The sequence below is a fragment of the Porites lutea genome, chromosome 6, assembly GCF_958299795.1.
Source record: "Porites lutea chromosome 6, jaPorLute2.1, whole genome shotgun sequence".
Classification (NCBI taxonomy): Eukaryota; Metazoa; Cnidaria; class Anthozoa; order Scleractinia; family Poritidae; genus Porites; species Porites lutea.
Window position 1 is genome coordinate 14,760,072 of NC_133206.1, and position 27,782 is coordinate 14,787,853.

General features: G+C 38.1%; 1 protein-coding gene across 1 annotated transcript in view; it reads left to right on the top strand.

Annotated features, from left to right (window-relative positions):
• The first annotated feature begins 72 nt into the window (after nt 1-72).
• Nucleotides 73-27,782, top strand: part of LOC140940478 (integrator complex subunit 1-like) — a 50,163-nt gene continuing 22,453 nt past the window's right edge. Inside the window, exons 1-29 of the mRNA XM_073389453.1 lie at nt 73-206; nt 2,250-2,282; nt 3,104-3,403; nt 9,082-9,278; nt 10,413-10,746; nt 11,058-11,142; nt 11,973-12,165; nt 12,547-12,692; nt 13,443-13,584; nt 14,082-14,119; nt 14,656-14,800; nt 15,825-15,933; nt 16,518-16,638; nt 17,094-17,171; nt 17,635-17,819; nt 18,215-18,311; nt 18,893-18,984; nt 20,126-20,186; nt 20,908-20,980; nt 21,375-21,499; nt 22,147-22,276; nt 22,843-23,007; nt 23,601-23,744; nt 24,068-24,301; nt 24,955-25,059; nt 25,669-25,821; nt 26,546-26,672; nt 27,233-27,391; nt 27,634-27,706. Of these exons, the coding sequence (XP_073245554.1) occupies nt 158-206; nt 2,250-2,282; nt 3,104-3,403; nt 9,082-9,278; nt 10,413-10,746; nt 11,058-11,142; nt 11,973-12,165; nt 12,547-12,692; nt 13,443-13,584; nt 14,082-14,119; nt 14,656-14,800; nt 15,825-15,933; nt 16,518-16,638; nt 17,094-17,171; nt 17,635-17,819; nt 18,215-18,311; nt 18,893-18,984; nt 20,126-20,186; nt 20,908-20,980; nt 21,375-21,499; nt 22,147-22,276; nt 22,843-23,007; nt 23,601-23,744; nt 24,068-24,301; nt 24,955-25,059; nt 25,669-25,821; nt 26,546-26,672; nt 27,233-27,391; nt 27,634-27,706 (3,893 nt within the window). The 5' untranslated portion in view covers nt 73-157. The remainder of the gene's footprint in view (nt 207-2,249; nt 2,283-3,103; nt 3,404-9,081; nt 9,279-10,412; nt 10,747-11,057; nt 11,143-11,972; nt 12,166-12,546; nt 12,693-13,442; nt 13,585-14,081; nt 14,120-14,655; nt 14,801-15,824; nt 15,934-16,517; nt 16,639-17,093; nt 17,172-17,634; nt 17,820-18,214; nt 18,312-18,892; nt 18,985-20,125; nt 20,187-20,907; nt 20,981-21,374; nt 21,500-22,146; nt 22,277-22,842; nt 23,008-23,600; nt 23,745-24,067; nt 24,302-24,954; nt 25,060-25,668; nt 25,822-26,545; nt 26,673-27,232; nt 27,392-27,633; nt 27,707-27,782) is intronic.

The following is a 27,782-nucleotide window of genomic DNA, read 5'->3' on the forward strand; positions in this document are numbered from 1 at the left end:
ATTCCGCTTACAGGACAGACTGTGCAGCATACATATATAAAAAACCGTTTATGTTGCTCCCACTGCTGACACAAGCGCCGGCGCGCATTGAAAATGGCGGCGGTCTTGCGTGTATTGAATCCACAGAATTTTCCTTAGTTTTCCTTTCTCTATCCTAATGAACAAAGGTGGACCAGGAGCAAGGAGACCTAAACCAGGTCCACGTGGTAAGAGATATACTTGACTGTTTTTAGTTGAGTGTAATCATGGACCATCACTCTGATCCTTTCAGCTGATAAATCAATTGACATCATATTAGAGCTAAACTTCAGAATACCTGGCCACTTACTTTCGTCATGGAAAAACAAGAGTGCCTGTTTTTACAGGGGACTGGGTATTGTAAAATTACGTTGCTTCTTCAAGCAGTGACTTTCAGAGATGCCAACTTCTGTAAATCTAAACTCTGGAGACTTCTCTTGCGCACCCCCCCCCCCCCCTCCCCTGAATGCCAACAATCATAATCCGGGAAAGTTGGCATATATGGACTTTCCCTGACATATTTCTGTACTAGTAATATAAATCTCACTATATTTGTCCATGGCATGGTTTCAAGTTGCCGACTATTATGGCAGTTAGTTGGCAGGGTATTGGACAGCTAGGAACTTCTTTTGGCTCTGTTTCCCTTTTGTTTGCTATGAAAAAACTGGGGTCATTCTCATAGTAGCTGGGTTTCTCAATCAGAGCCAGTGGCCAGCGAAATTCGCCAGCTATTTCATGTGAACTCTGCCTACTTTTCTTTGGAAATATTATCCCCTAAAAAGCCAGAATTTAATGATGTCCATGTTCTGTTCAAACACTCAAATTTTTGCTCCAGAATGCTGGAAATGCACTCTGAGAAGCCCAGCTTTCAAAATTTTTCGAGGGGTCATGCCCCCAAACAGAACCCCCCGAGTAACTTGCACTTTCAGCGCTCACAAGTCACGCCAGTGGCGTGAGTTTTTTCCTTCTCTGCCTACTCAAAAGCTTTTGCCACCTACAGTACTGCTCAAGAGTAAGTTGACACTCGAAGCTCAAAACTCGAGACTCGATTCTTGCCTCCCGAAGCTCAAACGCTTCGAGTTTCGAGATGCGAGGATCGAGTCTCAAGACGCGAGGATCGAGTCTTGAGTTTCGATGATCGAGGATCGAGGATCCAAGAAGCTAGGTTTTCCGAAAGAACAATGTTGTACAGTCACGTAGCCGTTCAGATAGTCGCACAGTCGATCATTGCTTGCGGTGCAGTGTTCTGTAACTGTTTGAATTGTCGGGGTTCGCCAAGCTTTCAATAAGTGTAAATCAATATTTTCATTTTCGCAGATTTATCCTGCATGTACAGTGTATGTAGCCTTTGCTCGCCATGTTCCGAGATTTTCACAGATGAACGGTGCCACTCGGCAATTCATTCTGTAAATTAAGCTTGTCGCGGTTTTATGCAAATCTTGATGAAGAGTTGTTAAATTTGCTTGGTTGTCAAGCTTTAACTTCTTTCTTAAAGGCGGCTAAGGACATGTAGCCTTTCACTCGATAATTTTATTTGAAAACTTGGCGATTCCGTGGCTTGTCGCGCGTTTGGCATATGTAAATAATGTTGATAAAGTCATGAGAAACTATGTTTGTTCTAGAAAGCGAAATTTTCACATGCACGTTTCAGTCGATACCGTGGCTTGCCATGCTGTTACTGTATGTAAATTTGCAAATCTACACGTAGTCACAATAATTTCACGGAAAACTTTATTTGTAACAAAAAGCAACTTTTTAACTAGCATTTGAGTTATTAAATTTTGTATTAGTCAATTTCACATAATTTATGTAACCCTTCATTCGCCATGTTCATTCGAAAACACGGCTCAGGAACTCCATGAATTATAAAACTGGCTTTTATGCAAATCTAGCTGATGTCACTGGAAACTTTGTTTGCTGAGGCGAGATTTTAACACACGATCATTTGAGTACTGAAAAAAGGTCCAAACTCATTTCGTTCAAACGACAGAAAGTGACAAGGAATGCACGAGCCGGGCACGGGCACTTTGCAAAAAATCGGAAAAGTAGTTGTCAGATGATCGGAAACCCTGAGAAGCTGGGGAAAATGCCCTGCTCCCATCCCTTAGTGACAATCCTGTGGATGGGTCATGTATAATCTTTGTGAAACAAAGCATGCATAAAACAGTACATTTTCCTCTCTTGTGAATTAAATTTGGCTAAAACGTCTTTTATTTTATTATTTTTTTTAGGTCACCCACCTCCAGGAGATTTCATTGCCCTTGGTGAGTTTTATGAATATGCTGTACTGAATTCCAGAGCAGGAAGCAAAAAGGTCACAAAAGACATTCGTGAGCGAAAAAAGGAAAAAATTACCTTGGCTGTCTTACCATGAGAAAGCATGATGTCCAAATGCATTTTAGCATCGCTTTACCATTCTGTGGTACATGTATGTGCCTCTGAGAGGGCGTATATTTCTGCAAAAATCTGTCCGATCATTTCCTGTTACTTACATGTATAAATGCTTTCTGAATTTCCACCTTGCAGCTGCCATAATCCACACACCATCCCACTTTTCAATCTTCATGTTGTTTCTTGGGAGAGATAAGAGGCTTTGTCATGGGTCTTTCCTGTTATGACAGGTTGTTACAGCATCCCCTGGATTTAATCAATTTACCCTGTTTCTTGTTCCTGTAATATAATTATGTAATATAAAAACGAGGGGGGTATCAGCCCTCTACCACACCCCCAACATGGAGAACCAGAGAATCAGGCTTTGTTCGCTCTCTAACTTTCAACCTATTTAGCCTGGGTGACCCTACCAAATTGCAAGTTTCTTGCCAGCATTCCTCTACTTGTAGGGGTTATGTGGCGCACAAACTGACCCACCTTAATAGGTTGGTGATTCCATCAAGGCAGTTTAGGTTACTGTCCCTTTTTGGGAATTATACACAACAGGGAGGGAGAATAAAGCTTCCCTGTGAGAATCTGTGCCAATCATGTGCTATAATAAAATTGATAGTCCATCAGATACATATAAAGTTATGCACCTTTATTGTTTTAACATATTATTGTTTTGTGTTTTGTGGTTTTTTTTTTTTAACAGGAAGCCGAGGCACCAGGACCTCTGAGAGTGAGCTAAAACCTCTTCAGCCCCTTAAACCTTTACAACCTCTTAAGCCACCTCAGCCTTTACCACAAAAAAAGCTAGGAAGTTCGTCACTTTCGGAGAGGAAGAGAGAGCCATCCAGCCCTCTGACGGCTCTTGGGTCATCAAAGAGGCCCAGGCTCTCATCTTCTCCTTCATCAGCCCATTCCTTCAGAGGAGGAGATGGCGGTGAAAGTGGGAAAAGATCTGGAACAAGTACACAGTCTTCACTGCATGCACAGGTTACTCCTATTGAAGGTGTGTTTGGCTTATGGATAATTATTATATTTTCAAATATACATGTAAGCAATTCATGAAAAGAAATCAATTTTAAGAGATTTAAGAGCGACTCCGCGTAAATATCAACTAGACGTGGAAATAGTCAAAAAATGACCTGGCCTCAGACTCAGCCAGAATAAAGCCCTATGAGCCCTAGTTACAAAATCGTTGGTTTAAGTACGATCGAGTGAATAATATTTTTTTAACGAATTTTTCTCTTCCCGAGGCCTAAAATGGGCAAAAATCATGCAAAATTAGAGTCATATTCAGTAACTCGTACATTTTAAAATAAAGTTGGCTACTAAAATATAATGACACTTCACATTTTTACTATCTTTCCTCTATAATTTTAACTGATTAGTTCGCGATTTGGTCAACAAGAGATTTTTTAAGAAATTTTCAAAGTTGTTGACTCAAAATCGCTTAATCAACCGTCAAAATTTAGCACTTTTTCACGAGCTAAAAAAGCGGATTGGTACATGGCTTTGAACACCAAGGCTTGTCTAGTCTGAAAGAGCATTCTTTTTTCTTCAAATTAGTGAAATAAAATTTTTGGGTAAATGAAATCACGAGCGCTGACAAAGCGAAGCAAATGTAAATGTTATACTAAAAACGGGCGAAAAAACGTGACCTCCGACCGAAGCACAACCAAGTGCGAATTACGGTAGGCGCCAAACCTTTAATTATTCGGTAACTTCTCGAAACAATATTGGTCCGAAACCGGTATAGATTTTTTTAAATAAAGCTGAGTTAAAGTATTAAGTGTCAAAAAGTCCACAAAGAGTAAAAAATACAACAAAAGTCACGAGTATTAAATCTGTTCCGTTTTCTGAGTTTTATGCAGCGATTTATGCGATTTAACGAATTAACAATTTTTAATCCAACGATACCCACCTGAGCTGTGTTAGTTTAAGAGTCCATAGAACTTCTCAGAAGATTTCTCGGAAAGACCTCCAGGAGGAAATGAATGAAGAATTTGAACTTATAACTGTAAAAGTTTCACTTGCCGCCACGAGAAAACGAAAACAACTGTCGAACTGCCACAGGCAAACCAGCTTTCAGTGCAGTCATGCAAAGCATGTCACGTCACGTAATTCTGCCCCGCGCATTTGGAAAAAAGGGAAGAAATTCTTCCATGCTGTGCGCTAAAACATTTATGACACAAAACTAGCTTTGGACTGTATCTTTTCTAACTAGTTAAAGAAAAGAATAACTTTTCCCCTGTTTTTGCCCGAGGAACGCAGTGCACTTCTTTTATTTTATCTGCTGTTTATAATTATTGTGTTTCAAGTTCAGAATGTGCATCTGTAGTTAGCAATTGGTGTGTTCGAATTACCGAATGCTGTTGAAAGGATATCAAAGGGCACCAAAGCAGTGGCGGATCTAGGGGGATGGTCCGGTGAATCCAAGTCCCCCCCCTCCCCCCCCCCCCCCCCCCATCAGACCTGATACTTGTTTGAGACTAAAATCCTTATAACGATAGCATTGTATATCACTGTTTAACTGGCTGAATTTTTTAATGAATCGCGTGTTGTCTTTTGCTACCAAACTAAATTCCATCGATATTCAAAAATGTGATTGTCTTTGGGTACCCTTCGTAGTCTGTGTATTTCCCGGGCCAACGGCAACTGGCTTTCACAGATTGAGAAACACGTAGTCGTCTCTCGCCTTCTCAGTGACTACTGGGAGGGGGTGTGGGGAAAAGTAATTTCCATTCAACAGTCCTTTCTGAACCAAAATTTGGACCTCCCCCCACCCCAATGAAAAATTCTTGGATCTCCCCCTGCAAATATGTTACTCTGAGTTCGGAGCCAATCAAGGCTTATGCTGGCGTGTGCAAGTAAATTAATTTTTTTCGAGTTATATTAGAGGCTCACTTGTAGGACGAAAAACGGTATAATTTTATTTATGTAATATGAAAATTGTGCTGATCATGAGTATCCTAGAGGAACAAGAGACATATTTGTTGCGAGCCGTTTCTAATCATTCGGTTTCCTGTGGTTCGGTGGTTCCTTGTGTTGAAACATCCCCACTAAAAGCCAACAACAGGGAATGAGCTCTTCGGAAGCCAATGAACTAGTGGCCACATCCGGATCTCAAAAAAAGATTGGGATAAGTTGAAAGGACAAATCGAAGGAACTGATCGACGAAAAGAGAAAAGAAAGCCAGTACAAACAAACTTAAGAATATACATGATATCATGTTTCCCGGTATTAGTCGGTTTGCAACACATACCTTTGTCGGGGGCTGATACTGTGGGGTCGTTACCAAAATTGAATTTAAAACTAAAGTACATAATTATAAGCATCATTGGTGATTACAAAGGTATAAATAAACCTGAACTGGCGCAAGTAAGGAACCAAAAATAACGACCTGACCCTGGTTGATCAAACGACCGATCATTTTTCCAAGTACCGTGTGGAACGAAATTTTTGTGGGAGTTTATTTTTGCAGATTGGCGATTTTTTGTGTTTTGCGGGAACTAATTTTTGCGCTTAGGACAGAATGGTTTTTCTTGGTGGGGATTAATTTTTGCGATTTCAGAAAGTACCCAGTACCCAGCATTGATAATATTTTCGTTTTTATTGAGTACGTGCAATAGAAATACATACTTTCAAACAATACTAAGGGTGCGTCAGTATTTGTTTCTGAAAAAAAGGAGACCAGTTGTAATTGAACAGACACGATTTCTTGGTACTGTATTCTTGGGTAGTGAATTTAAGTTAGGGAATACAGTATTTCCTCTGAAGTAAATTTTTGCGGGAAATATTTTTGCGGTAATTTTTATTTGCGGGAAATTATTTTTGCAAAGTACTGACAGTCATGAAATCCTGTCAGTAAAACTCAGCCGTGAGTGAAATAGTGAAAATGACAAGAAGATTGAGGGGAAAAATAATAACAGATCAGTCCACTGGGTTTAAAATTGTTTCGCCTGACATTTTATGTAAGCGAACTGGAATGACATATTTATTTGTTCTGGAGCGATGAATTTTTTTTCTAAAAGCACGTTTCATAGCAAAAATTTGCCAAAACTGTAACTGAGAGCCATTGCTAGATTCTATGGTATTTTTTCTCGTTCCTTTTTTTCTAGTTCTGTTTGGTCACATGAACCGTGATGTCAGCTTTTTAAGTTAAGGTAACCATATTTAGGACGTTGTGGACATGTCTCATATTATCTCAGTCGTGACAGATGAAACCTTTATTGCACTTGGGTTCAAATGTTATTACGGATGGACCTTTATTGCACTTGGATCCAGTTATTACACTTGTGCCCTCCACAAGTTCCACTGACAAGAAATCCGGATCCATGAAGCGAATTTGGCCTAACAGGCAACCAAACATTTAGCCTCCCTTGGTGGCTTTTCAGGGGAGTCATATTTTCCCGTATTTCCTCCCTTACTTGAGACCAAGATATCTGTCATTTATACCAGTCTGTAAATAAAGCGAAGGGAAAATCAGAAAATTTAGGGTAACGTTGTTGAGATCAATGGTGAAAAAAAAAAAATTCACACTTTTCGTTTGTGGGGAGAGAGAAATTACAAATCCCCTAAAAACGCCTGCTCATCAAGTCCGAGGCGGAAGAGGCACCTTTGCCCTCAAGCGAGGGCAAAAATGAAACAGTCCAAAGCTAATTTTATTTCATAAATGTTTTAGCGCACGGTGTCGAATAATTTCCTCCCAAGACCCATTATGGCTCTTGTTTCTTGCCTCCTTCCCAAATGCGCTGGGCAGAATTACGTGACGTGACATGCTTTGCATGACTGCACTGAAAGCTGGTTTGCCTGTGGCAGTTCGACAGTTGTTTTGGTTCATTGCGGTGGCGGCAAGTTGAAATTGTTACAGTTATAAGTTCAAATTCTTCATTCATTTCCTTCTGGAGGTCTTTCCGAGGAATCTTCTGAGAAGTTCTATGGACTCTTAAACTAACACAGTCTCAGGTGGGTATCGTTGGATTAAAAATTGTTCATTCGTTAAATCGCTGCATAAAATTCAGAAAACGGAACAGATTACTTGTGACTTTTGTTGTATTTTTTACCGCTTTGTGGACTTTTTGACACTTAATACTTTAACTCAGCTTTATTTTAAAGAACCTATACACATTTCAGACTAATATTGTTTCGATAAGTTACCGAATAATTAAAGTTTGGCGCCTACCGTAATTTGCATTTGGTTGTGCTTCGGTCAGAGGTCACGTTTTTCGCCTGTTTTTAGTGTAACATTTACATTTGCTTCGCTTTGCCAGCGCTCGTGATTTCATTTACCCAAGAATTTTATTTCGCTAATTTGAAGAAAAAAGAATGCTCTTTCAGGCTAAACAAGTCTTGGTGTTCAAAGCCATGTACCAATCCGCTTTTTTAGCTCGTGAAAAAGTGCTAAATTTTGATGGTTGATTAAGCGATTTTGAGTCAACAACTTTGAAAATTTCTTAACAAATCTCTTGTTGACCAAATCGCGAACTAATCAGTTAAAATTATAGAGGAAAGATAGTAAAAATGTGAAGTGTCATTATATTTCAGAAGCCAACTTTATTTTAAAATATAAGAGCCACTGAATATGACTCTAATTTTGCATAATTTTTGCCCATTTTAGGCCTCGGGAAGAAAAAAATTCTTTAAAAAAATATTATTCACTCGATCGTACTTAAACCAACGATTTTGTAACTAGGGCCCATAGGGCTTTATTCTGGCCGAGTTTGAGGCCAGGTCATTTTTTGACTATTTCCACGTCTAGTTGATATTTACGCGGAGTCGCTCTTAATAGTCAGTTACTCACCAGTCGAGAATACCGTACTTATGAACTGGTGTTAAATAATGAAAAATCAATGTAGATTTTTGCTGTCTTTTGATCTATACGATCTGACACCATTACTTTTAACAGCTTTTCACTATGAACCCATTAAGGCAGTTTTGTACGACCAAGATAAACTTGTACATTTTACCTTTCTGTCAGTTTTAAAAATGACCTCCTGTAGATCCATTACATTTAGGTAAAAAGCAAGCCACCTCAGTTTTCTTAGATTCTATTGGAGATGGTTAACAAGGTATTTGCATTTATGTGCGTCTTCGTCACTTGCTACAACAAATCTTGTTAGTGGTCTTTAAAATTTTCACCCAAATTAATCATCACAAAATATATGTATTTTGTTGTTGTTGGAATAGAGTACTAAAGTGATGACGTCATAAAAATGAAATTTCTGAAATGGGATTTGTCAGGATATTCTGAAAGAACGATGTCCAAGAGGCCTACTTGCCAAAAATGAGCATTTCATGGCAAATTGTCTCTGAGATCGTAGCCCAGTTATACTCAGAAAACTCCATACAAACCCTTCTAATTTTTTTTTGGGTCGACCCAAAAAAAATTTAGAAGGGTTTGGAGTTTTGTTAGCATAACTGGGCTAGGATGTCAGAGACAATTTGCCCCCAAATGCTCATTTTTGGCAAGTAGGCCTCTTGGACGTTGTTCTTTCAGAATATCCTGACAAATCCCATAATTTCAGAAATTTCATTTTTATGACATCACACTTTAGTACTCTATAGACATTCATCATCATCATCATCATCATCATCATCGTCATCATCATATCATTTTCCCTAAGCAGTAAACAGGGCTGGAAAACACTCCTTTTGGTTACTTAGATAATGATTTCATGATTGCAGTTGCTCCATCTGAACTAGAGGATCGGGTTCTTGATGCAGATGCTAGTGGGAATAAGTTAAGAGTTGACGCTCTCCTCCTTGGAGCTATAAAAAACCTTAAATTGAACAAAGCTAAACCTGATGCTATCCTTTACATGAACTTAATTTACCTGGCAAAGAGCAAACCTGAGTTGTTCTTATCCAGCAGAATAGTTGAGGTGAGTCTATTACAAGCTATGAAAACTTTAAAACCTTTTAAACGCTGATATCCAAATACATAATCTCTTAACTGCTCTCCATTGATTATTATATGGTATTGATCATGAGAAGAATTTGTTTAACAATCAAGACCTTAAGCTTCTTCTGATGTTGATTGTTTTCTTGTTTCTCACAATGTTTATGCTACAGTGCAGATTGAGCAGTGTTACTGAGAGAAATTAAATGTTGGTCTCTCTGAGTGATTAAAGGGTAAAGCAATAATGCCATTGACAATGGAAACAAAAACATAAAAAAATAGTAGGGATTATAAATAAGCAGAACAACTACTATGCACGGGCATCACATGTCTTGGTACATGGACTTTATTAATTTTTCCTAGTACAAAGTTTTTATGAAGGGCATTAGCCTGCGAAAACATCCGTTTCTCCTGGCTCTTCGCCGCTAGGGACGTTTCGAGTGGGGGAATGTCTGCGACTCAGTGGCAGAAATTCCATACTGATGATGCAAATCAATGTTTACATAATAAATCCGGTAGTCATGGGGTTCCAAATATAAATTTGTCCAATTTTACGCGTCTTCTGGTTGATTTTGGTAAAGTGTTGTGTTCATCTGCCAACGAGCCCCAGTAAAACTCAAATGCTTCTTGCGGAGAAGACTATATTCCACAAATATTGACTGTTTTGTTAGAGATTCTTCGCGTCTACATTTGACCTTTGTGGGCTTTTGTCTCTTTTCTGTCATTCGTAAACAACAGGTAAAACAATGTAAGTACTCCGCTGACCCATCAGCGCTTCTGACCGGATTCCGGACAGATATTACACCGTAAGTATGGAATTTCTGTCACTGAGTCGCAGATGTTCCTCCGGGCGAAACGTCCCCAGCAGCGAAGAGCGAGGAGAAACGGATGTTTTCACAGGCTAGAAGGGCATAAACATGCGCAACAACATGGAAGTTAAGATTATGTCAAGAATCTCAGGGGTGTCAATAAAAAAAACCATTTAAGGGAAACTGCATCCACCACTCCTTGCACCATGATGAGGTACATGTATATTCTGTACATATATTTTCAGGATGCAAAACTGCACAGACAGTGATACATAAATGTTAGCCTTTAACATTTTGTTTTGTTGCAGGCACTTACAAGTATACTCAAACGTGAGGGCGGTGGTATAAAGCCAGCAAAAGGAACAAATGCTCTGGTACCAACAATGGCTTGTAACATTCTACTCTATGCCTTCCAAGATGAAGATGATTGGCCAGAGTCATTTGTTAAAGTGTATGTTGAGGATGCCCTGGGTGACCGAGTCTGGGTTGATAATGATCATTGCCGCAGTTTTGTGGAGAACATATGGACAGCCTTTGGAACAAAAACAGTGCCAAGAGCAACGTTGGCACGACAGCAAAGTGACCCGACCGGCAAACAATCAACATCTGAACAGGCCCAACTTGGTGGAACTCAAGCAGGAGGTTGGCAATGATCAGTTTTATTTACAGTCAGCTCTCTCTTAACGGATACCTAGACAAAAAAACGGACACCTAGAGTTGATGCTGGCCTTTCTTAATTCCTTTTCTCCTTTTGTAAAAATAATGTTTTTATGATGTTTAATTCTACTGTAAATGCAATTGGGGATAAAAATTAGACAGTCACTTAATAAACACTCACTGTGAGTAGTTTTTATTATATCTTTTTTTATTTTGCTCTATACTTGTATGAGCTCACTTACACAAGCATCTAATTGTGTCTTCAGCTCTGGTTTATTTTGTTTTACACTTAATAGTTCCACCTAAGGATGAAGAAGAAGTTGTTGAAGAAATGGAAACATCAACATCACTTGAAGAAGATTCTATACCTGTCATATCCAGGTCAGTAAGCTATGAGATTTACTTTTAATATTATATCTATGCTTATACAGCTTACTGTAGCTGGTCATTAATAAATAACTTACTCTCCACAAAAATGAATCTCAAGACTCCGAACTTTAAACTTTAGTTTGGGAGCTCAAGACTCAAAGATTCGATTAATTATTCTTATCTCTCAAAACTTGAAGTGTTTGAGCTTCAAGGCGTGAGAATCGAAAGAATTTAGTGGTACTGTGTATTGAATATTATACCAGAATCAAGTAGAGTAAAATAACACTTAAGATCTCCACTGAAAAGGCTGTGAATGAAAATTTTGCCTGGGAATCCACATTTCTCCAATATGTGTTTTTTTTTTGGTGGAGACTAGGTGTCATGTAAAAAAATACATAGCTTTGTGTTAACTGGTTTGTTAGCAAAAATAGCCTAGATCCTGTCTTCAAAACTAATGCCTCCAGCAACAAAGGAGGTGAGCACCAAGAAAATATTAATGACTTACTGTAAATGACCCTATTTATTGCATAGACTCAATTCTTGCGTGAAATTGGTAGTGGTTTTTCCTTGCGAAGAAATAATTATTTGACAGAATTACTTGTACCGAAAGTATCTAATTATTTGGATTTAGCCATAAAAAAAGGTTTAACCTAGTTATTTCAGAATGTCATTTTTGTAGAATGATGGAATTGCAATGTACATGTATGACACAGTGTACAGAATGTACTACTTTCAAATGGATTCATCTCAAGAAAACCACAGAAAACTAGCTAAAATTCCCTGTTTACATGTATTATTTTTCCTATTGTCAGGAAAATAATAGCACAATGTTGAACTTTCAGGTTCATGTCAGCTTCTGTTGAACACAACATCCAAACATACATCCTTGAGCTTGTTCATGACCAGTTAACAAGACGTCAGACCTTAGACAGCATCACACGTAACCTGCTGAAGTTGCTGACAGTCACTTGTGGGTACAGTCAGATCAGGCTATTAGTCTCCCAAAGGCTGGAAATGTGGTTGCAGAACCCAAAGGTATTCATTTTGTTTGTTTGTTTGTTTTTTCACCCTCATGTTGTATGCCAAGTGGTGATTTAACTGAACATAGTATATTTATCAGTAAAAAAAGTCCTTGCAATGATTTGAGCTGGAAAAAAGACTGATTGACCAGTAACCTTGTGAAAACAATTCTTCACTCATGGTGTTGATCTTGTAGTGTTTCTACATGCTGTAGATTAAGCACCTGTCATGAGGATCACTGGTGGCCCTTGACCATTGTCACCATCATCATTATCATCATGGTTATCATAATTGTCGTCACCTTTGTCTTATTAAATTATGAATTCTCCATAACTTAAACACATGAATTACGCAGTTAATGTAAAATTAATGCACTGTAAATATGTTTTGTTGTAGCTTACCCGGCCAGCTCAAGACTTGCTTATGTCTCTTGCTCTGAACTGTAACAGTCACAGTACCGAGGATGTGGAAGTGATTAGCAATCTAATAAGGATGAGACTTAAAACTAAACCACTTGCTAACCACTATGTGGCTTGCATCAAGTACGTACACTTTCAAGTTCTTAATACTCTTTTCAATGAAGCCAACTTTGGGAATATTTTATTGAGGTCAACCCGAAGTTCATGCACATATTATTGTTGTAACTTAATTTTTGTTATATAAGTGATTCAAAGTAAAAATTTTTGAGGGCAAAGTATACTATCATGTAGTTACATTTACCTTCTGATGCAAAACATGATTATTTTGACTGTAAAGTAAAAATTTGTTTCCTTATATATCACCCCAGCAAAACATCTGTGCCATGCTGAAATAAACATGCAGTTGAGTTACTTAACAAATAAAGAAGCCTTGACTGTGTTTTGTTCTGTTTTAAAGCACACAGCAAGCGGCTATAGAGCGCGAAAGAAGTGTAGGGGGAAACACAAGACGTAGTAGTGAAGTGTTTCTCCTTACTTTGAGTGGTGTAGCTGCTTCCTTGGTGCCCTTACAACAGAACAGAACAACAGAATAAACTAAATTCCCCTCACGTTACTTTCTAATTTTCAAGACAAACCATTGGCAGATGGCTTGACAGCTTTAGCTCCATGTTTTATACTCGCATAAAGCATACTTTTTCAGCCAATCAGAGTGCACATTAGTACTAGATGTTACCTGTGCATTGCTAATTGCCTCACAGATGTCTCACTCATGTTTCATTGCTTGTATACATTGTATATGTGGAACTAGGTGTTTTATGAGTCTGAACATGTAATAATTAAAATTTTGTTATTGTCTTGTGTCTTACTTACCAGGGAGCTGGCTAACCAGCACTCTGAAAATTTAGGAACAGTACTGAAGTATGTAATCTACAATGAACTCTCCAACACTCGCAATCCCAATAACATGACACTGCTGGGGTCTTTATTCCAGAACAACCAGGAAGTGGCAGCCAAGGTTTGTAAGTCGCATTGTAGCTTATCCCTTTAAGCCTCATTAGAGAGATTTAGCATTGTGTTTACGGCAAATGGCAAATGTGAATTTGTACCACGTGACCTTGAGTTTTCCATTTACTTATCATTACTGTTCATTATAACTACATGAAAATCAGCAGATTCACGCCAATTCTATCCATAACAATTGTGCTAAGCTGTTTTTATCTGCTCATTTCTTACTTCAAAGATTTCTCAACTTGAATCTCACGTTTGCTGTAAAGGTGATGCTTACTGTATCTAGTATCCTCATACAAATTCAAATTTTTACAAGAAAAATTGTTGTTGGTCACTCTGGGAACTTTTAATTTTAAGGGTTTAAAACTTAAACCACTATGGCCATGCATCATTGATTAAACTTCTTTTATTTGACGGTGTAAATATGGTAGAACAAAAATTTGTAAGCTTCTTGGTGGTTAATCTAATATTATTATAGATTAATATGCAATAAATTTTTTTCAGCTGCTTGCCATGGTGTTTCAAGACTTGTTGACCAATAAGTAAGTAGACAAACTTTTTCATCATTTTGCTACACAGCTAGACACATTCAATTTCAGGTTCCTTTTCAGGCAGTTGAAACGTGTAATTCATGAACATAGTGTCCTGTGTTTTGATCTATCAATTTTTAATTCAAATACTTTCTTCTGTCAAGTGCAAAATACTATCAAGTCAGAGTTAATTTGTTTTCTTATTAAGGCAATTTGCTTTCATAACTGGTGATTATTCAGTGACATTGTAAGTACTGGCATATGGTGGAAATGAGTGCAATAACTGGTCAATAGGAGTTTGGTAAATTTTTGCCTCATAATATAAACTTGTACATACCAGTATGTTACAGGTCAAAATTATATTAAGGTTAACTTTTTTTAACCTAGGTTGATTCTCAATTTCCTTGTTCCTAGCCCTAATTATATATGAATCAGGGCTGGGAAAAAAAGGAGATTGAATCAAAAATTAACCTGAAATCAAATTTGACCTGTTACATACACGACAATAAAATCACCTATCATTACAAAAAGGTTTAACTTGTTTTTAGAGATGACTACCTCCGAGCATCGCGTGCCCTTCTTAGGGAGATTGTCAGGGCCCTGAGACATGATATGGACTTTGTTGCCTTGTGTCGCGGATTCATGAAGGAAAGAACAGAAAGTCAGTTTAGGGACCTGGAAGCTCCCATAAAGGTAAGCAATGAAAGCTTTGCAGTTACAGCAAGTCCACAACTAAAATGGCTTATTTATGTTGTGGTTCAATTTTATCCTTTGTTTAAATCTTATTTCCCTTTGTTTTGGGGTATGGTAATGTATGATAATGAGTTTAAAACAATGGGAAATAAAAATTAAACCAAGGATAAAATAAAACCACAACATTTATGTATGATTTTATTAATTTTTTTTACTTATTCTTGTTAAAACATATAAATAAAAGTTGAATTGTATTATATAATAAGTAGTTACAAAACAGTACTGTAGTCAATTTCTTGTGACTACAGGAGTAACAAATTGTTAAATCCATAACCTTTAAGTAATGATCCAGGTAAGATGGGAAGTAACTTTTTTTGTTATGGCACAATAGGCATTCCTCACATAGGGATCTTTTCATTTTCACACATCGAGAGAATGTATAAACCTACAAATAGATAGTTTACAAAATGAAATGTATTTAAACTCCACTTTTAAAGGGTGGTTTTTTTGTGTTAAAAGATTTTGACCAATCATGAGAGTTGCAAACAATAGCCAAGAAAAGTTTTCAATTATACATGTTCCTAACATAAGATTTCTGTGTTACTTGGACTCAGACAAGATTTTGTTATGAGGAAGTTGGTTAGAAAACAAGGGATTAATATACATGCTGCTTTGTGAAGATTTTATTAAATTTGTTGTTTAAACCAATCAGAAGTGTAAAAGAGAGAACAGTAAATTTAGCACCTTTCTGCATTTCGACATGTTCATTGTTTTTGGTTCTTTCCGTCTTATCTGGACCATTACTTAACCTGAGTACGACTGTCATATAAGGCTAACATTTTTACCTTTCTCTCGTAGTAATCTACAACAGTTACTATGAGTGTTGTAGATTATTATTTGCATTAGCAACTGTGTTCATCTATATGAAGTGCACAACTTGTAGGCATACAAAACAGTGTACTTCATATTATGGGATGATAACTATATTTTTTATCTGTAAAATGTATTCATATTTCTGTTTCAGGAACGTATGCTCCTATCCTTAGCTGATCTAATAACAATGGCAACCTTTCTTAGTGTCACACCAGCTATTAAGGATGCATTCAGCTCATCTGCAAGAGGAGAAAAGAGAGGTACAGCTTTACGCTGACATTGTGTTTCTTTGCTTGCCATATTTTGTACAGCCAAGGACATATCTACTCCACAGAAAGGCTTTTGGTGTCCTTGTGTCTCCCATTTTCCACCATGAGAAGGTGGTGTCCTATTTTACATTTTACAGTTTTAAAGACATTCATAACTATAACACTCAGAATAAAAATAACATTTGTAGGTCCCAGTTCATGTTGCTCTTGGGGACAAAAGAGTTTCATCTACCGAGCAGCCAGTAACTGGAACATTTTATCTAAAGACGCTGAAAAAATTTCTGACATTTTATCTTTTATAAGATGTATTAGGAGTATTTTATATTTTATTTTTAATTCTTAAATTATTATTTTTTTAAAGTTTATTTATTTATGCCTTGTTATATCTGTAATTTTATTTAATGCAGGGCCCTGCTGAAAACCACCTTGTGACATGGGTTCCCTGTTTAAATATCTTTATTGCTTACTTACTTATTTTGATAGCCCCCTCTTTATCATTAGTAGAAAATAATAGCAGAAATCAAGGGTACATGTACATGTAGAGATCTTTGTTGTTTTCATTATTTTTCTCTCAGACATGTCAGGGCTGCAGGAATTTCAGAAGTCTGTGTCCACAATCCAGCGAGATGCTGTCTGGTGGCTCCATGTTGTTGTTCCTAAAATGTTCAGCCCCAGTGGAAAAGATTTCCTTCATTGGTGAGATTCTTGTTTGTTGTACTTGCACAGTGCTTAGATATGGCATTAGAAATTATATAAATTACCGGTATAAATAAAAAATAAATTTGAAAGCCAAAAGTGTCATGGTGTTTGTGTATAGTTTAATGCAGCGGCTGGCAAACTAATTATTTGTATCTTTGGCCGTCCATTATTGACTTAGTCACACACACTTTAAAGCAGCTTCTTTCTTGTAATTCATTTGATTCTTAAAACACATTTTCTTCCTGCCATATGTGACCATTTACCAATTTCACTGTTTACATGTACTTGATAGATTTGTATCTTTGGCTGTTCATTATTGACTTAGTCACGCACACTTTAAAGCAGCTTCTTTCTTTTAATTCATTTGATGTTTAAAACACATTTTCTTCCTGCCATATGTGACCATTTACCAATTTCACTGTTTACATGTACTTGATCATGTATGTTTTCAGCATGAATAAGGTACTTTTCCTTGATCCTGTGGAGACTTATGTTGGGAAAGACAACTGGCCACCAGAGAATGATCGAGGGTAAGAAAAAATAAATTTATATGAACTAAGCAGTTGAGAAAACAAACGACTGGCAGCAGTAAAATAAGCTTATTGCATTTCGCTCTTATCACTTGTGCTTTTACATGTACTTGGATTCACTTGAAGTTAATGTTAAGATTATTTGATCCATACACTCAAACTACATGCAAGAACTACTTCTAGACAAGTCATGTTAATTATTGTGCTGTCTTTGATACTGGTCAGTATTCCTTATTGCAGTATAGATACACTGCAGCGCTGTGCTCTAAGAAAAATTGAAGGGAGCCCAGTGATCTGGAGCCGTTCTCTGAACTCTGGGGTGGCCAGGATATGATTTCTTTAAAGAAATACAGTTGTAAGATTTTCCAGTTGCCCAGTAGAAAAGGTTTACATAGCTAATGTGGAAAGTTTACTCTTCTTCCTTTCAAACTGTTTCATTACTCAACTCCTCTTTTTCCATCAGCTTATTACTGAGTTTAGTCACAGAGGTTCCCCTTCAAGAGGATACCTTAATGAGGACCATCATAATTGGTCTGTCTAACGAGCTGCCCCTAACTGCACCCGAGACCCTTGAAATAGCTGATTCACTGGTCAGAAGAGTAGCAGCTGTAAAAGTACCATCAGCGTGGATGCAAGGTTCACAGTCAGGTCAGCTGATCATGGTTGATGTTATCCGTTACATGGAATACCAACCTCTTGGCTCTGATTTTGAAAGTGTAATTTTGTTCTTGATGTGGATTCTTATAAAATTTGTCAAATATACATGCACTTGTGAAGCTAGTGAAAAGCAGTTTAAAATGTCCTGAAGATATTAAAACGTGTTCGTTTAAATGTTCATCATATTATTTTTCACATTATTAAGAAGAACTGAGGAAATTTTTAACTCCTTTTAAACACCAGGTCATTATTGTGCGCATTTAAGTTTTCAATAGTCTTCAAAATTTTGAGATAAGATGAGGTAAAATAATTTTATTAGTATTTTCTAACATTCATTGATATCTATACTACTTATGCCAAATCAATGTCCCGTATGTCTTGCACAGGGAACCCATTTCTTTCTGTTAGTCGTTTGGAGCTGTTAGATGCTGTCCTCAATCTTTGTGCATATCACCATCCCAAAGACATTATCCTACCTGCCGGGTATGTAATTACGTAATTGCCTAGAACCTTTTGGTTAATCTTTTTGGTAGATCTAACTGGAGTACTTGGGGGCATATTTGACATAAGAGGAAACTTAAGCAATGATGGGGTGATGCTCGATATACCAAGTCAATATATTATGCACTATTGTGTTGTTCTACTGTGTGAAGTTTATTGTGCTATTGTGTAAGGGTTAGGGATCATTGTTTTGTTCTTTGGTGCGTAACTCAAGACTGTTCACTTGGTACATGGTACACCAGCTTACTGTAATGTGAACGGCAAAAAAGTAATAAGTTTATATAAGCAAAACAACAAATCTGCACATGCAGCATGCTTTTTTTACGCATCACTAAGTGACGTTTTTTGTAGCCTGTTGTTGAAATGTCCAATATTTATGGGGTAGATACAAAACTCGGACCGAATCGTCTCATTTACATATAGGGAAAACAGTGGGAACTATTGTCTGGTAAGTGTGTAAATAAGGTGACTCCGTTCAAGTTTTGTACCTGCCTGTTATTTATGCTCACTTGTCTTGAATGTTAACTCACTAAGTTATATGTGATTTGGTGTTTACTTGACAGCTATACTGCTCCTAGATTAGCAATTGCTAATTTATACTGGAAAGGCTGGATTTTACTTGCCATTGTTGCATCGCTCAACCCATCCACTATAGGTAAGAGTTACTAGGTATTCTCATTGCATTTATAATGAGTGTATCCCAGTGACATGCCTGCGTTTTACCAGTCCCAGAGTTCTCGGCAGTTGGGGTTGATTATGATCCTTTGCGGTCTTTTGCAACAAATTCCGGCAGTGTGGTGCGAATTCTCACAGTTTGACAGGATTGTCTTCAGGAAGTGCTTTTCGCACCTCCCACCTCCCCTGATGGTGGTGATCTTATCATCAAGGTTGTCTGCATATCTTTGCCAAGGTAGTCGCAGATTCTTCCCATAACTTAGCTTACCGTAATGTGACAAACATATGCAGTAAGGATAAATTACTAATAAATGACACGTGATGTTTTTGGAACAGTGAATAAATCCTGAGGTTAGTTGTGACTATCATATGGAGCGGAAAACGGTTTGGCATCCTTCTGATAAACAGTTGCTACAGTTGGCATTTTATTTTACTGGAGCAACAAGGATTTAGTCTGTCCCCTTTGAATTCGTATAACCAACTGTAGACTGTATAGATAATTGTAAAGGATTTGTAAGCCTATGCTGTGGCCTATCATAAATTTTGCTCTTGAACGGTAAAGAAAAAATTAATCTTTGTTCTTTTCTTTGATGAGCATACTAAATTTTGTGGGTTCAAGCTTTTGGGGTTCCTATAAAATTTTCTTTAAGCACAGCCTTGATTTGTATAGAATGTCAATCCATTTCATAGCTCATTTTGCAACTATGAGCAAAAAATGCATAGGGAAATGATGAGGCAAAATACGAAAAAAAATGTTATGTTTCGTAAATATTCAGGGTCTATTTTGTTCTATGGATAATGTATGGCGTTAGGTTGGAAAATTGCTGAAGTAATAATATCAAACGTGAGGTCACATCCAAATACACCAGAAAGTAGAATTATTAAGAAACTAGGAACAGTTTCTTTAAACTTACTTCAAGGTGTTTTATGGGCTGAAATTTCTAAGTGCTTTTCTCTCCAGTGCTTTTCTTCTGAAATATTCTTTAAACTGCCTTTTGAAGAAATTCAGGGCAAAGTTCTCAAAATTTTATGATGATTGAAGTGATTTTCAAATCTCTCTTATTTTGGGAACCCTATCGAATCACAAAACCATATCACATTGACTTATTTATTATTTTCAGGTCACTCTGGATGGGAAAACTTTCCAATGCTTAAGTGTATCATGGAAATGCTGATGACTAAGTAAGTAAATCAACTACTACAGCTCTATAAAATTATCTCTTAGATAATAACCGACACTGCATACAGACTGTGCTATTTATCTCTAAGGATCAAATTTACACTCAGATGCTATTTGTAGGGAAGTACTTCATGTCAAGCCAACATATAGTGTCCCTTATATGTTCCACATTTACCTGCTTCACCTTACTTAGGTGCTTTCCCTTCTTAATTTGCTTTCCTTAGAAGACTAAATGTTGCCTTGTCATGAAGTACTTACCATTTCTAGTCATCTCAGATATGGAGTGAATACACTGTATCCCACTTCAGAAACCCAAAGGAAAATGGGTAAAAGCTTTGGGCGCACTGATTTCTGGGATCGTTTGGGTGGACAAGGGTTAGTTATGATTGGTCAATGGTTTTCAAAGCAACCATCAACCAATTTTAAGTAACGTTTGTCGACCCAAATGATCCAAGAAATTGTTGCACAATCAATCAATCAATCTACATCCAGAAAAGTAAATTAAAGGTTGACACCTTTCCAAAAAAAGAAAACGCCCAGAAGCTTGATTTTTTTATATACTCACTTATTGAAACAAAATTATTTTTAACGTACAAAAATAGTTCTTACACCTACATGTTCGCCATTTTTTTACTTCGGCTCATCAATATGGCCGTCAAGTCGTCAAGTGAATGAACTAGATAGACGAAATCTTCCTGAATCTTGTGTTCTTTTCGCTTTTAGCAATTTTACATTTCCTCCCCCAACTGCTGCCGTAAGCGAGGAAAAAGATGAGATACTTTCTCAAGAACTTCAGGTATAATTCGTTGTAGTAAAATCCAACTAGTGGTCTATAATCCATGCTGCGTTCTGATTGGAGGAGCTACCATGAGGCTATATGTTATAGCCCACTAGCAGCGAAAGGCGCCGGCTTTGAAAACCAAAACAATGGTTGCTGAATCACGTTTTGCTCGCTAAAGTTGTTTTGTCTTGATATTTTTGACCAACTAGTTGAATTGGCTATTGACTCAGAGCCCATTCGGGCTCGAGAGGAATAAGTGTTAAGTAGCTTACTCTTGCAACAGTAACTGTAGCACTCTTGTGTTCTGCCAGTTTTTTCTTTTGCTCTTAAAATGACAAAGCAGTGGAGATAGAATTCCTGGAATCTTTTAATTTTTTGAGACGGGGTTTTCTGTTTGTTTGTTTTGCAGCTAGCACAAGCCGAAAAGGAGGAAATCCTTTTATTTGAGTCGCACCTGGCTGCAGCTACAACGAAGGTGACAATTACAGAGAGCAACAGCTTGTTATTGAGTCAGTTGATCAGTATGGATCCAGTGTAAGTAATAGAAAGGATCACGTTTGTATAGCCTGCAGTACAGTGCGGACGTATTTTACTGGCAAGCAAACGATATTTTTTTTCCTATTTGAAGTCGCCATCTGTTTATAAAAGGCGAGGGAAAAGGGGAGAAAAACGGGGTTGTCAGTGGAATGGGCATTAGCCTGTTTCAAGCATTAAGATAGTAGAGCACGGTTTTCAGATGGTGGGTAGCGAGTTAAATCGTACGGTGGAAAAACGAGGGGAATCTCCCCTAGTTTTCTTTTCCCAGTCAATTTTTCGCCTGAGCACTTCTATCTGAATGCCTGGAACAGGCTCAATGGGCATAAAGCTAAAAGAACACCCCCTTTCCTGCTCCCATGTGACTTGCGCACCCCAAACAGCGCGTATTGTAATTCAGTGCTACCCTCCGTCCACCCGCTCACATAGATACCCCCTAAGGAAAAATTGGACTGTTGCAGAATTCCTTTGAGTCACATCATGCCACAAAAACGATAGATGTGTTGTAGGAACTCGTGTGGAGAATAATTGTTTTTCCTCCCAACATGGCTGTCAAATAGTTGCATATCTAACGATAAAATTGAATTTTTACGTTGTAAAAAAGTCTTAATTCACCCAATCTCTTTACTTTCTTTCTCTGTCACTAGTGGCCCTGGGCGACGCCCATCCCAGACTGTAATTGATCAGTTGAAGGCTACAAACAGGAGTCTCAAACTTGGTCAAAGACTTTGCCGCAGTCGATCACCTGATTTCCTGTTAGAGATTATCCAGAGGCAGGTAAGAACGTTTTCATGAGATCGCCGGTGGCTAAGTACAATCAGTGTTGTTTTTATTTGGATACCATACCTAAAAAAATGTTTTAAATCCTTCAACTGCACCTGCTACGTTGCACAGGATAACCAACGTAGCGACCCTCGTACAGGTTACCCAAAGCCTATCAGATTTTCAAGATGGCGAAAATTTGACATTGTTTTTCTTGTTTGCTTTTGCGTCCAGTAATCGTATCTTTGTGAACGGGAGTTCAGCCTGCAAGTTTTCTGAATGCGTTTAGATCACATTAGTTTCGTTTAGGGAGACTAAAACTTCTTTAATGTGGATCCATGAAGAGGAAACCCAATTTCGGTTTTATGAAAGCGTCCATATTAAAGCTAAGAGTCTTTATAAACGTCTGGTTTCTTTGGGACCAAATGGACATGATGTTATAAGGAGGCGTAGTGTTGCGAAATTTGGGGAAATTCGACTGTTTGGACACTTGTGTTCCTTCTCTGGTGGTATTCGCGTTACGAAAGTTCCACTTTTTTAAAAACATTTTGCCTATCCTTTCATTGGTACTCTACTTTTAGGGTACATCCCAGAGCATGCCGTGGCTGGCAGAGCTTGTTCAATCTTCAGAGGGCTCGTTGGATGTACTACCCGTGCAGTGTTTGTGTGAATTCTTGCTACTGGAGAAAACGGGCGAAAAAGATAAAGAAGAAGGCTTCTCTAAAACACTGTCAGAGAAGAGAATTGTAAGTAGTATAGGACGCATGTTTTACTCCTAGTTTCTGTGTTGGAATCTCAGTATAAAGTGAAACCTCATAACTTACTGTCTTGATTTCCGTAATACAATGAGGGGGAGGTCATGGCGTATTGTCTAGATCTCTTCCACAGAATAAGGGGGTATCTCTTTTATTACAGTAAAAATTGACGATGTTATAGCCCTTTATCTTGATCCCTATCATGAAACGAAGGGGAATATCATGTGATTGTGAAAAGCCTAAACACAAAACAGTTAATTATTCCCACACCACAGGATAATAGCTAACCAACAATAGCTTTGATTGTCCATGGTTTCAGTTAATTAATTCGTGGCACGGTAGTAGTATGTATTAATTAAGGCAGATGCAAACTAATTCTACTCGCGATTCCATATACTAGTGGGAGTTTCTGGGAGTCCGAGAATGTGTTCAAGTGCTTTTGCAGAAAGATAGGTATCTCGAGATGTCACAAAGCGTGAAAAACCAAAATAAACCATGAAATGATCATTGATTACCAGTTTGAAAACGTCCTAAACAGTCGCAACAAGATGATTCACTGGCAAATATTTCATTTTTGTTTGTAGGGTATTCAGCGTCATGTCCTGGGACGACTAAGGTCTTTGCTGTTTGGTGATAATGCTGATGCAGAGTCTACAGGCGAGGTGCTGGAATATTTTATGAGGAGATTGTCCAGTGTACAAACCGCCGAAAGAGATTCAGCAGTCAAGGTAAGAAGCGATCATTTTTTTAAAAAATTAAGCTAAAGGATTGTTTTTAGAGAAAAGTGCACTTAGCTTATCTAGCCTGTTTACTCTTCCTCTTAAATAGTTAGTAGCAAAAAATTGAATTATAATATACCAGGATTTAAAACCCCAACTGGCAGGAGACAACCAGTTGGCTACCGAGGAATTTGAACTCGGGACGATCGAGAACAATCCGGCAGCAAATGGTCAGAGTAGAGCTCGAACCCGGGACCACCGGATGCGGGTCCGACGCGCTGACCACTCGGCCACGCTGTTTCCTTATTGACGCATTTGCCCTTTTCTTCAAGGGCCTGGAACTAGTGTTATCCCAGGATACAATTCAGGTGGATGATCACGTAACGGTCGTTTGTGAGGAGGATCTGGAGGGGAGTGCTATGGTAACCACAGTGGAAGAACTATTTTCCCCATCATTCCCTGCAGACAGCACAGTGAGCAAGAATTACAAGTGGTTACTGCAGAATTTACAGAGTTTACCACACTTTGAAATTGTGCGAGCAACGTGTTGCTTTTCTCTCAGACAGGTGAGCCTTTGATACGGGCAATTCATTATTTCAACGGTTTTTAGCTGTCCATAAAAGCAAGGGTCCCCAAAAGGTTTTTCGGGATCCGGGATTACCCTTATTTAACGATCGGGATTCGGGTTTTCCCTTATTTGATGCTCCGGATTCGGGATTTCCCTTATTTGATGCGCGGGATCCGGGAAGTTCCTTATTTGATGCTCGGTATTCGGGATTTAAAGCAAAATGAGGGCGAGATGCGGGATTGAAGTGTGCACTGGATGCAGGACGCTGGAAACAACCTTCGGGATAAAGGGATTGAACAAAATTTTGGGTCAGGATCGCGGAATCCTCAAAAGCGTCGTAGCTCTTATTGATATAGGTGCTTCTTTAAAGTTAACCAATTCTCAAACTTTTAAGAGGCATGCGACACCTTTCGGAGCATAGTAAGAGGTCTCTGAGAGGCGCAATCTCTGAAAAAAATTACTAGGATCGCATCTTTTTTTTTGGAGGGGGAGGTTGGTGGGGAAGGAACACATAACACAGCCCTGAGAAACTTCACGTAGAAGGCAAAGCACCAGCTTCTCAGATCTCTTATTTGTCTCGTTACGCTCTGTAAAATATATGATTTATTTTTCTTGTCAATTAATTGTTGGCTACCGATATTTTTGTTGTAGTCCTGCCAAGTGGAGATAATTCCCGAGAGAACACAAGCATATCTTATGTTTCTGGCAGAACACGCCACTGATAACGGTGAAGAGGAGTTTTTGGAAACAGTTATTGTGAGTAGAGTTGATATCTTTTACTTTTTGCGAAGAAGCGCTGAGGTTCTTGTTCTGGGTCCCCAGCGGACTTAACGAATTACCAGAAGTGGGTTTCGGATTTTCTTTCATCTTGATTGGCAAATCGACGATGACATTGATGGTGCGTACTCAAATCCTGGTACATAAGTGGAGGCCCAGAACAAGGGTTTCAGTGCTGTTTCACAGACTGACTTACCAGAGTTAATTTAGTTTAGTTTAGTTAGCTGTGAAAGGCAAAGTTTGCAGTACGGTGGAGCTGTGTTATTTTGCATTATTCGGTTTACATATATTCCGGGCCCCAGTTGTTCCAAAGCTGGATAGCGGTATCCATCAGATAAATCTGTACGTAGTCGATAAGTATTAGAAAAACCAATTGCACTATCCGCTGGATAGAGATTGAACAACTGGGGCCAGGAGATATTTTTTGGTTGCATGCGCATGTGCGATAGGTTTCACATATAGTGATTTTATTGGGTAAAGTATTAGTCATTTTAGGAAAGTGGTTACGTTACTTTCGCGAGGTGGTCGCACTGAAACTTAGACTGCATAAATTTAAGAGAAAATTCTTTGCTATTACAATTTTTGCAGGACATCGCGCAGTTGATAATCGAACGTCCCACAATCATGAGCCCAGTTTTGGAAGAGGGTATCGCTGGTCAAGAAACTTATCAAGCTCTACTAAGATTGTACACAATAACTTTACAACAAGCCGTTAATATGCAGGAAGCAAACTTCTCCTGGGTAAGCCTTTGAACCCTTTTCGTAGTAATTTTGCACTCGATCGTATCCCTTTTTAGTGGTAATGAATATAACATTCTGAAAAAAAAAATAGCAAACAGCGGAGAACCTTCGTGATTAAGTCAAACAATGAGAGTGCATGTTGTCTGGAAAAAAAGACCTTAAATAATTTCATTGATATCAAAAACAAGGCAAAAGCAAATCATTTTGAAATAAGTTTTAACGTAAAAGTATTACTAAAATACAGTTCTCTGAAGTGACAAATTCCTGCAATTCTGCGGTAAACTGGTAAGTCGCTTACCATTATGGTTTCGACAACCCCACTGGATATTTCTGTCAAATGGTAAGCATCCCAGATGAGCCATTTCACTTTTTTCAGTGTTATCAGACCTCATCTATTTTGTATATAAAGAAAGAAGTCAGCTTTTAACTATTAATCGATAAATGGAGATTTTCTATAAGGTTTGGTTGCTCTTTGTTTTCCTTTAATAATTCTTCGTTTACATGTAGCTAAGATTCAATTTAGAAAACGTTAACAAATATCTCCTAGTAATCATAAGAGAGGCCCTATTAGGAAATTATCGGCCACGACGAATTCAGTCTTCAGCTACCTTAATAACTGCATGCAAAAGAATTGTACAATAAAATACGACAAAATCGAGGACCGTGGACTGTCTAGAGTGATATGGTGTGAAATGTTAGTTTTGCTTTTCTACAAATACAGCAGCAAGAAATGCCAGATCAGTTGTTTGTCCAGTGGTCCAAGGACACAGAGTATGCCGGGAATGCGGCCTCTATACATGTGTTGGTTATACATGCCATGATTGTTCTTCTCACTTACGGAGAACCAAAAGGTGAGCCAGTCAGATTTGTTGATTTGTTCTGTTACTTGCATGTAGCTTTGCATCAATAAGTAATCCGAATCAGAAAGAATTGGAAATCCGCTCATTTAAAGACTCAGGCTAAGTTTACACTGTACGGGCCTCATGCAATGTGCTTTTACGATAAGGCAGTTGTAACGCATTGCAGATACCGTATCATGTTTAACAAAACTAACAGTAAGTCGTTGTTGCAGAATAAAAACTTAACTGCATTTTAATGGTATAATTTTGATACATTAAATTCATACCTGGCAACAAGACATAGGGAAGTAATTCATCCGAAAAAGAAAGGATTATTTATGCCTGAAATACGAGGTGATTTCTGTTGTTCTATTCGCCCAAGCCTTGGAGCCAAATACGAATTGTAATTTATCAAAATTGGTCTCCTTCAGATCGCTTCAGATAGACATATTTTGTGTGTGCAACCTCGAGTTTCGACTTTTTAGTGAAGCTTTCAAGATTCGTCTTAACCATACATGGCTTACTCATGCCTGTAGTTTTTTTTTCCTTTTCCTTTTTTTAAATTCATACAGGAGACACTAGTGTATACATGGCTCTACTAAGTGCTTGGTGTCCTGAAAATGGACAAGTCAAGGTTTATCTTACTGACACTGGAGAAGAGGCTGTACTGCTGCAGGAATGGCTCAGACTGCGCATGATCAGGTCCCAGGTCCCTAGGATAGTCGATGCAGGTAAGGTTTCGGTAAACTGTGCTTACACAGGGTACCCACGCGGCTTAACTGGAAAGCCAGTGCACATAAATGTAAGCGCGCTGTTAGGAATGGTTGCACAATGCTGTGGCAGAAAAATTTTCGTCCAGTAAGAAAGAAATAGAAAGGGATCGTTTTAATAGGATGAACTAAATTGACATTTTGTTTGTCAGGATAGGGCCCTCTAGATGTGAACTCAATTAAACGTTTGAGTTTCTTTTCAGCCTTGAAAGAGTTGATGCCATCTCAGCTGGTGTTGTTTGCCCAGTCGTTTGGAATTCCTGTCAACAGTATGAGGTGTGAACTTAGAGATGCTGTTTGTTTGAAGCCGGGGGTTTGAAATCATTTGGGAAACAGAATGATAGAGTTATAG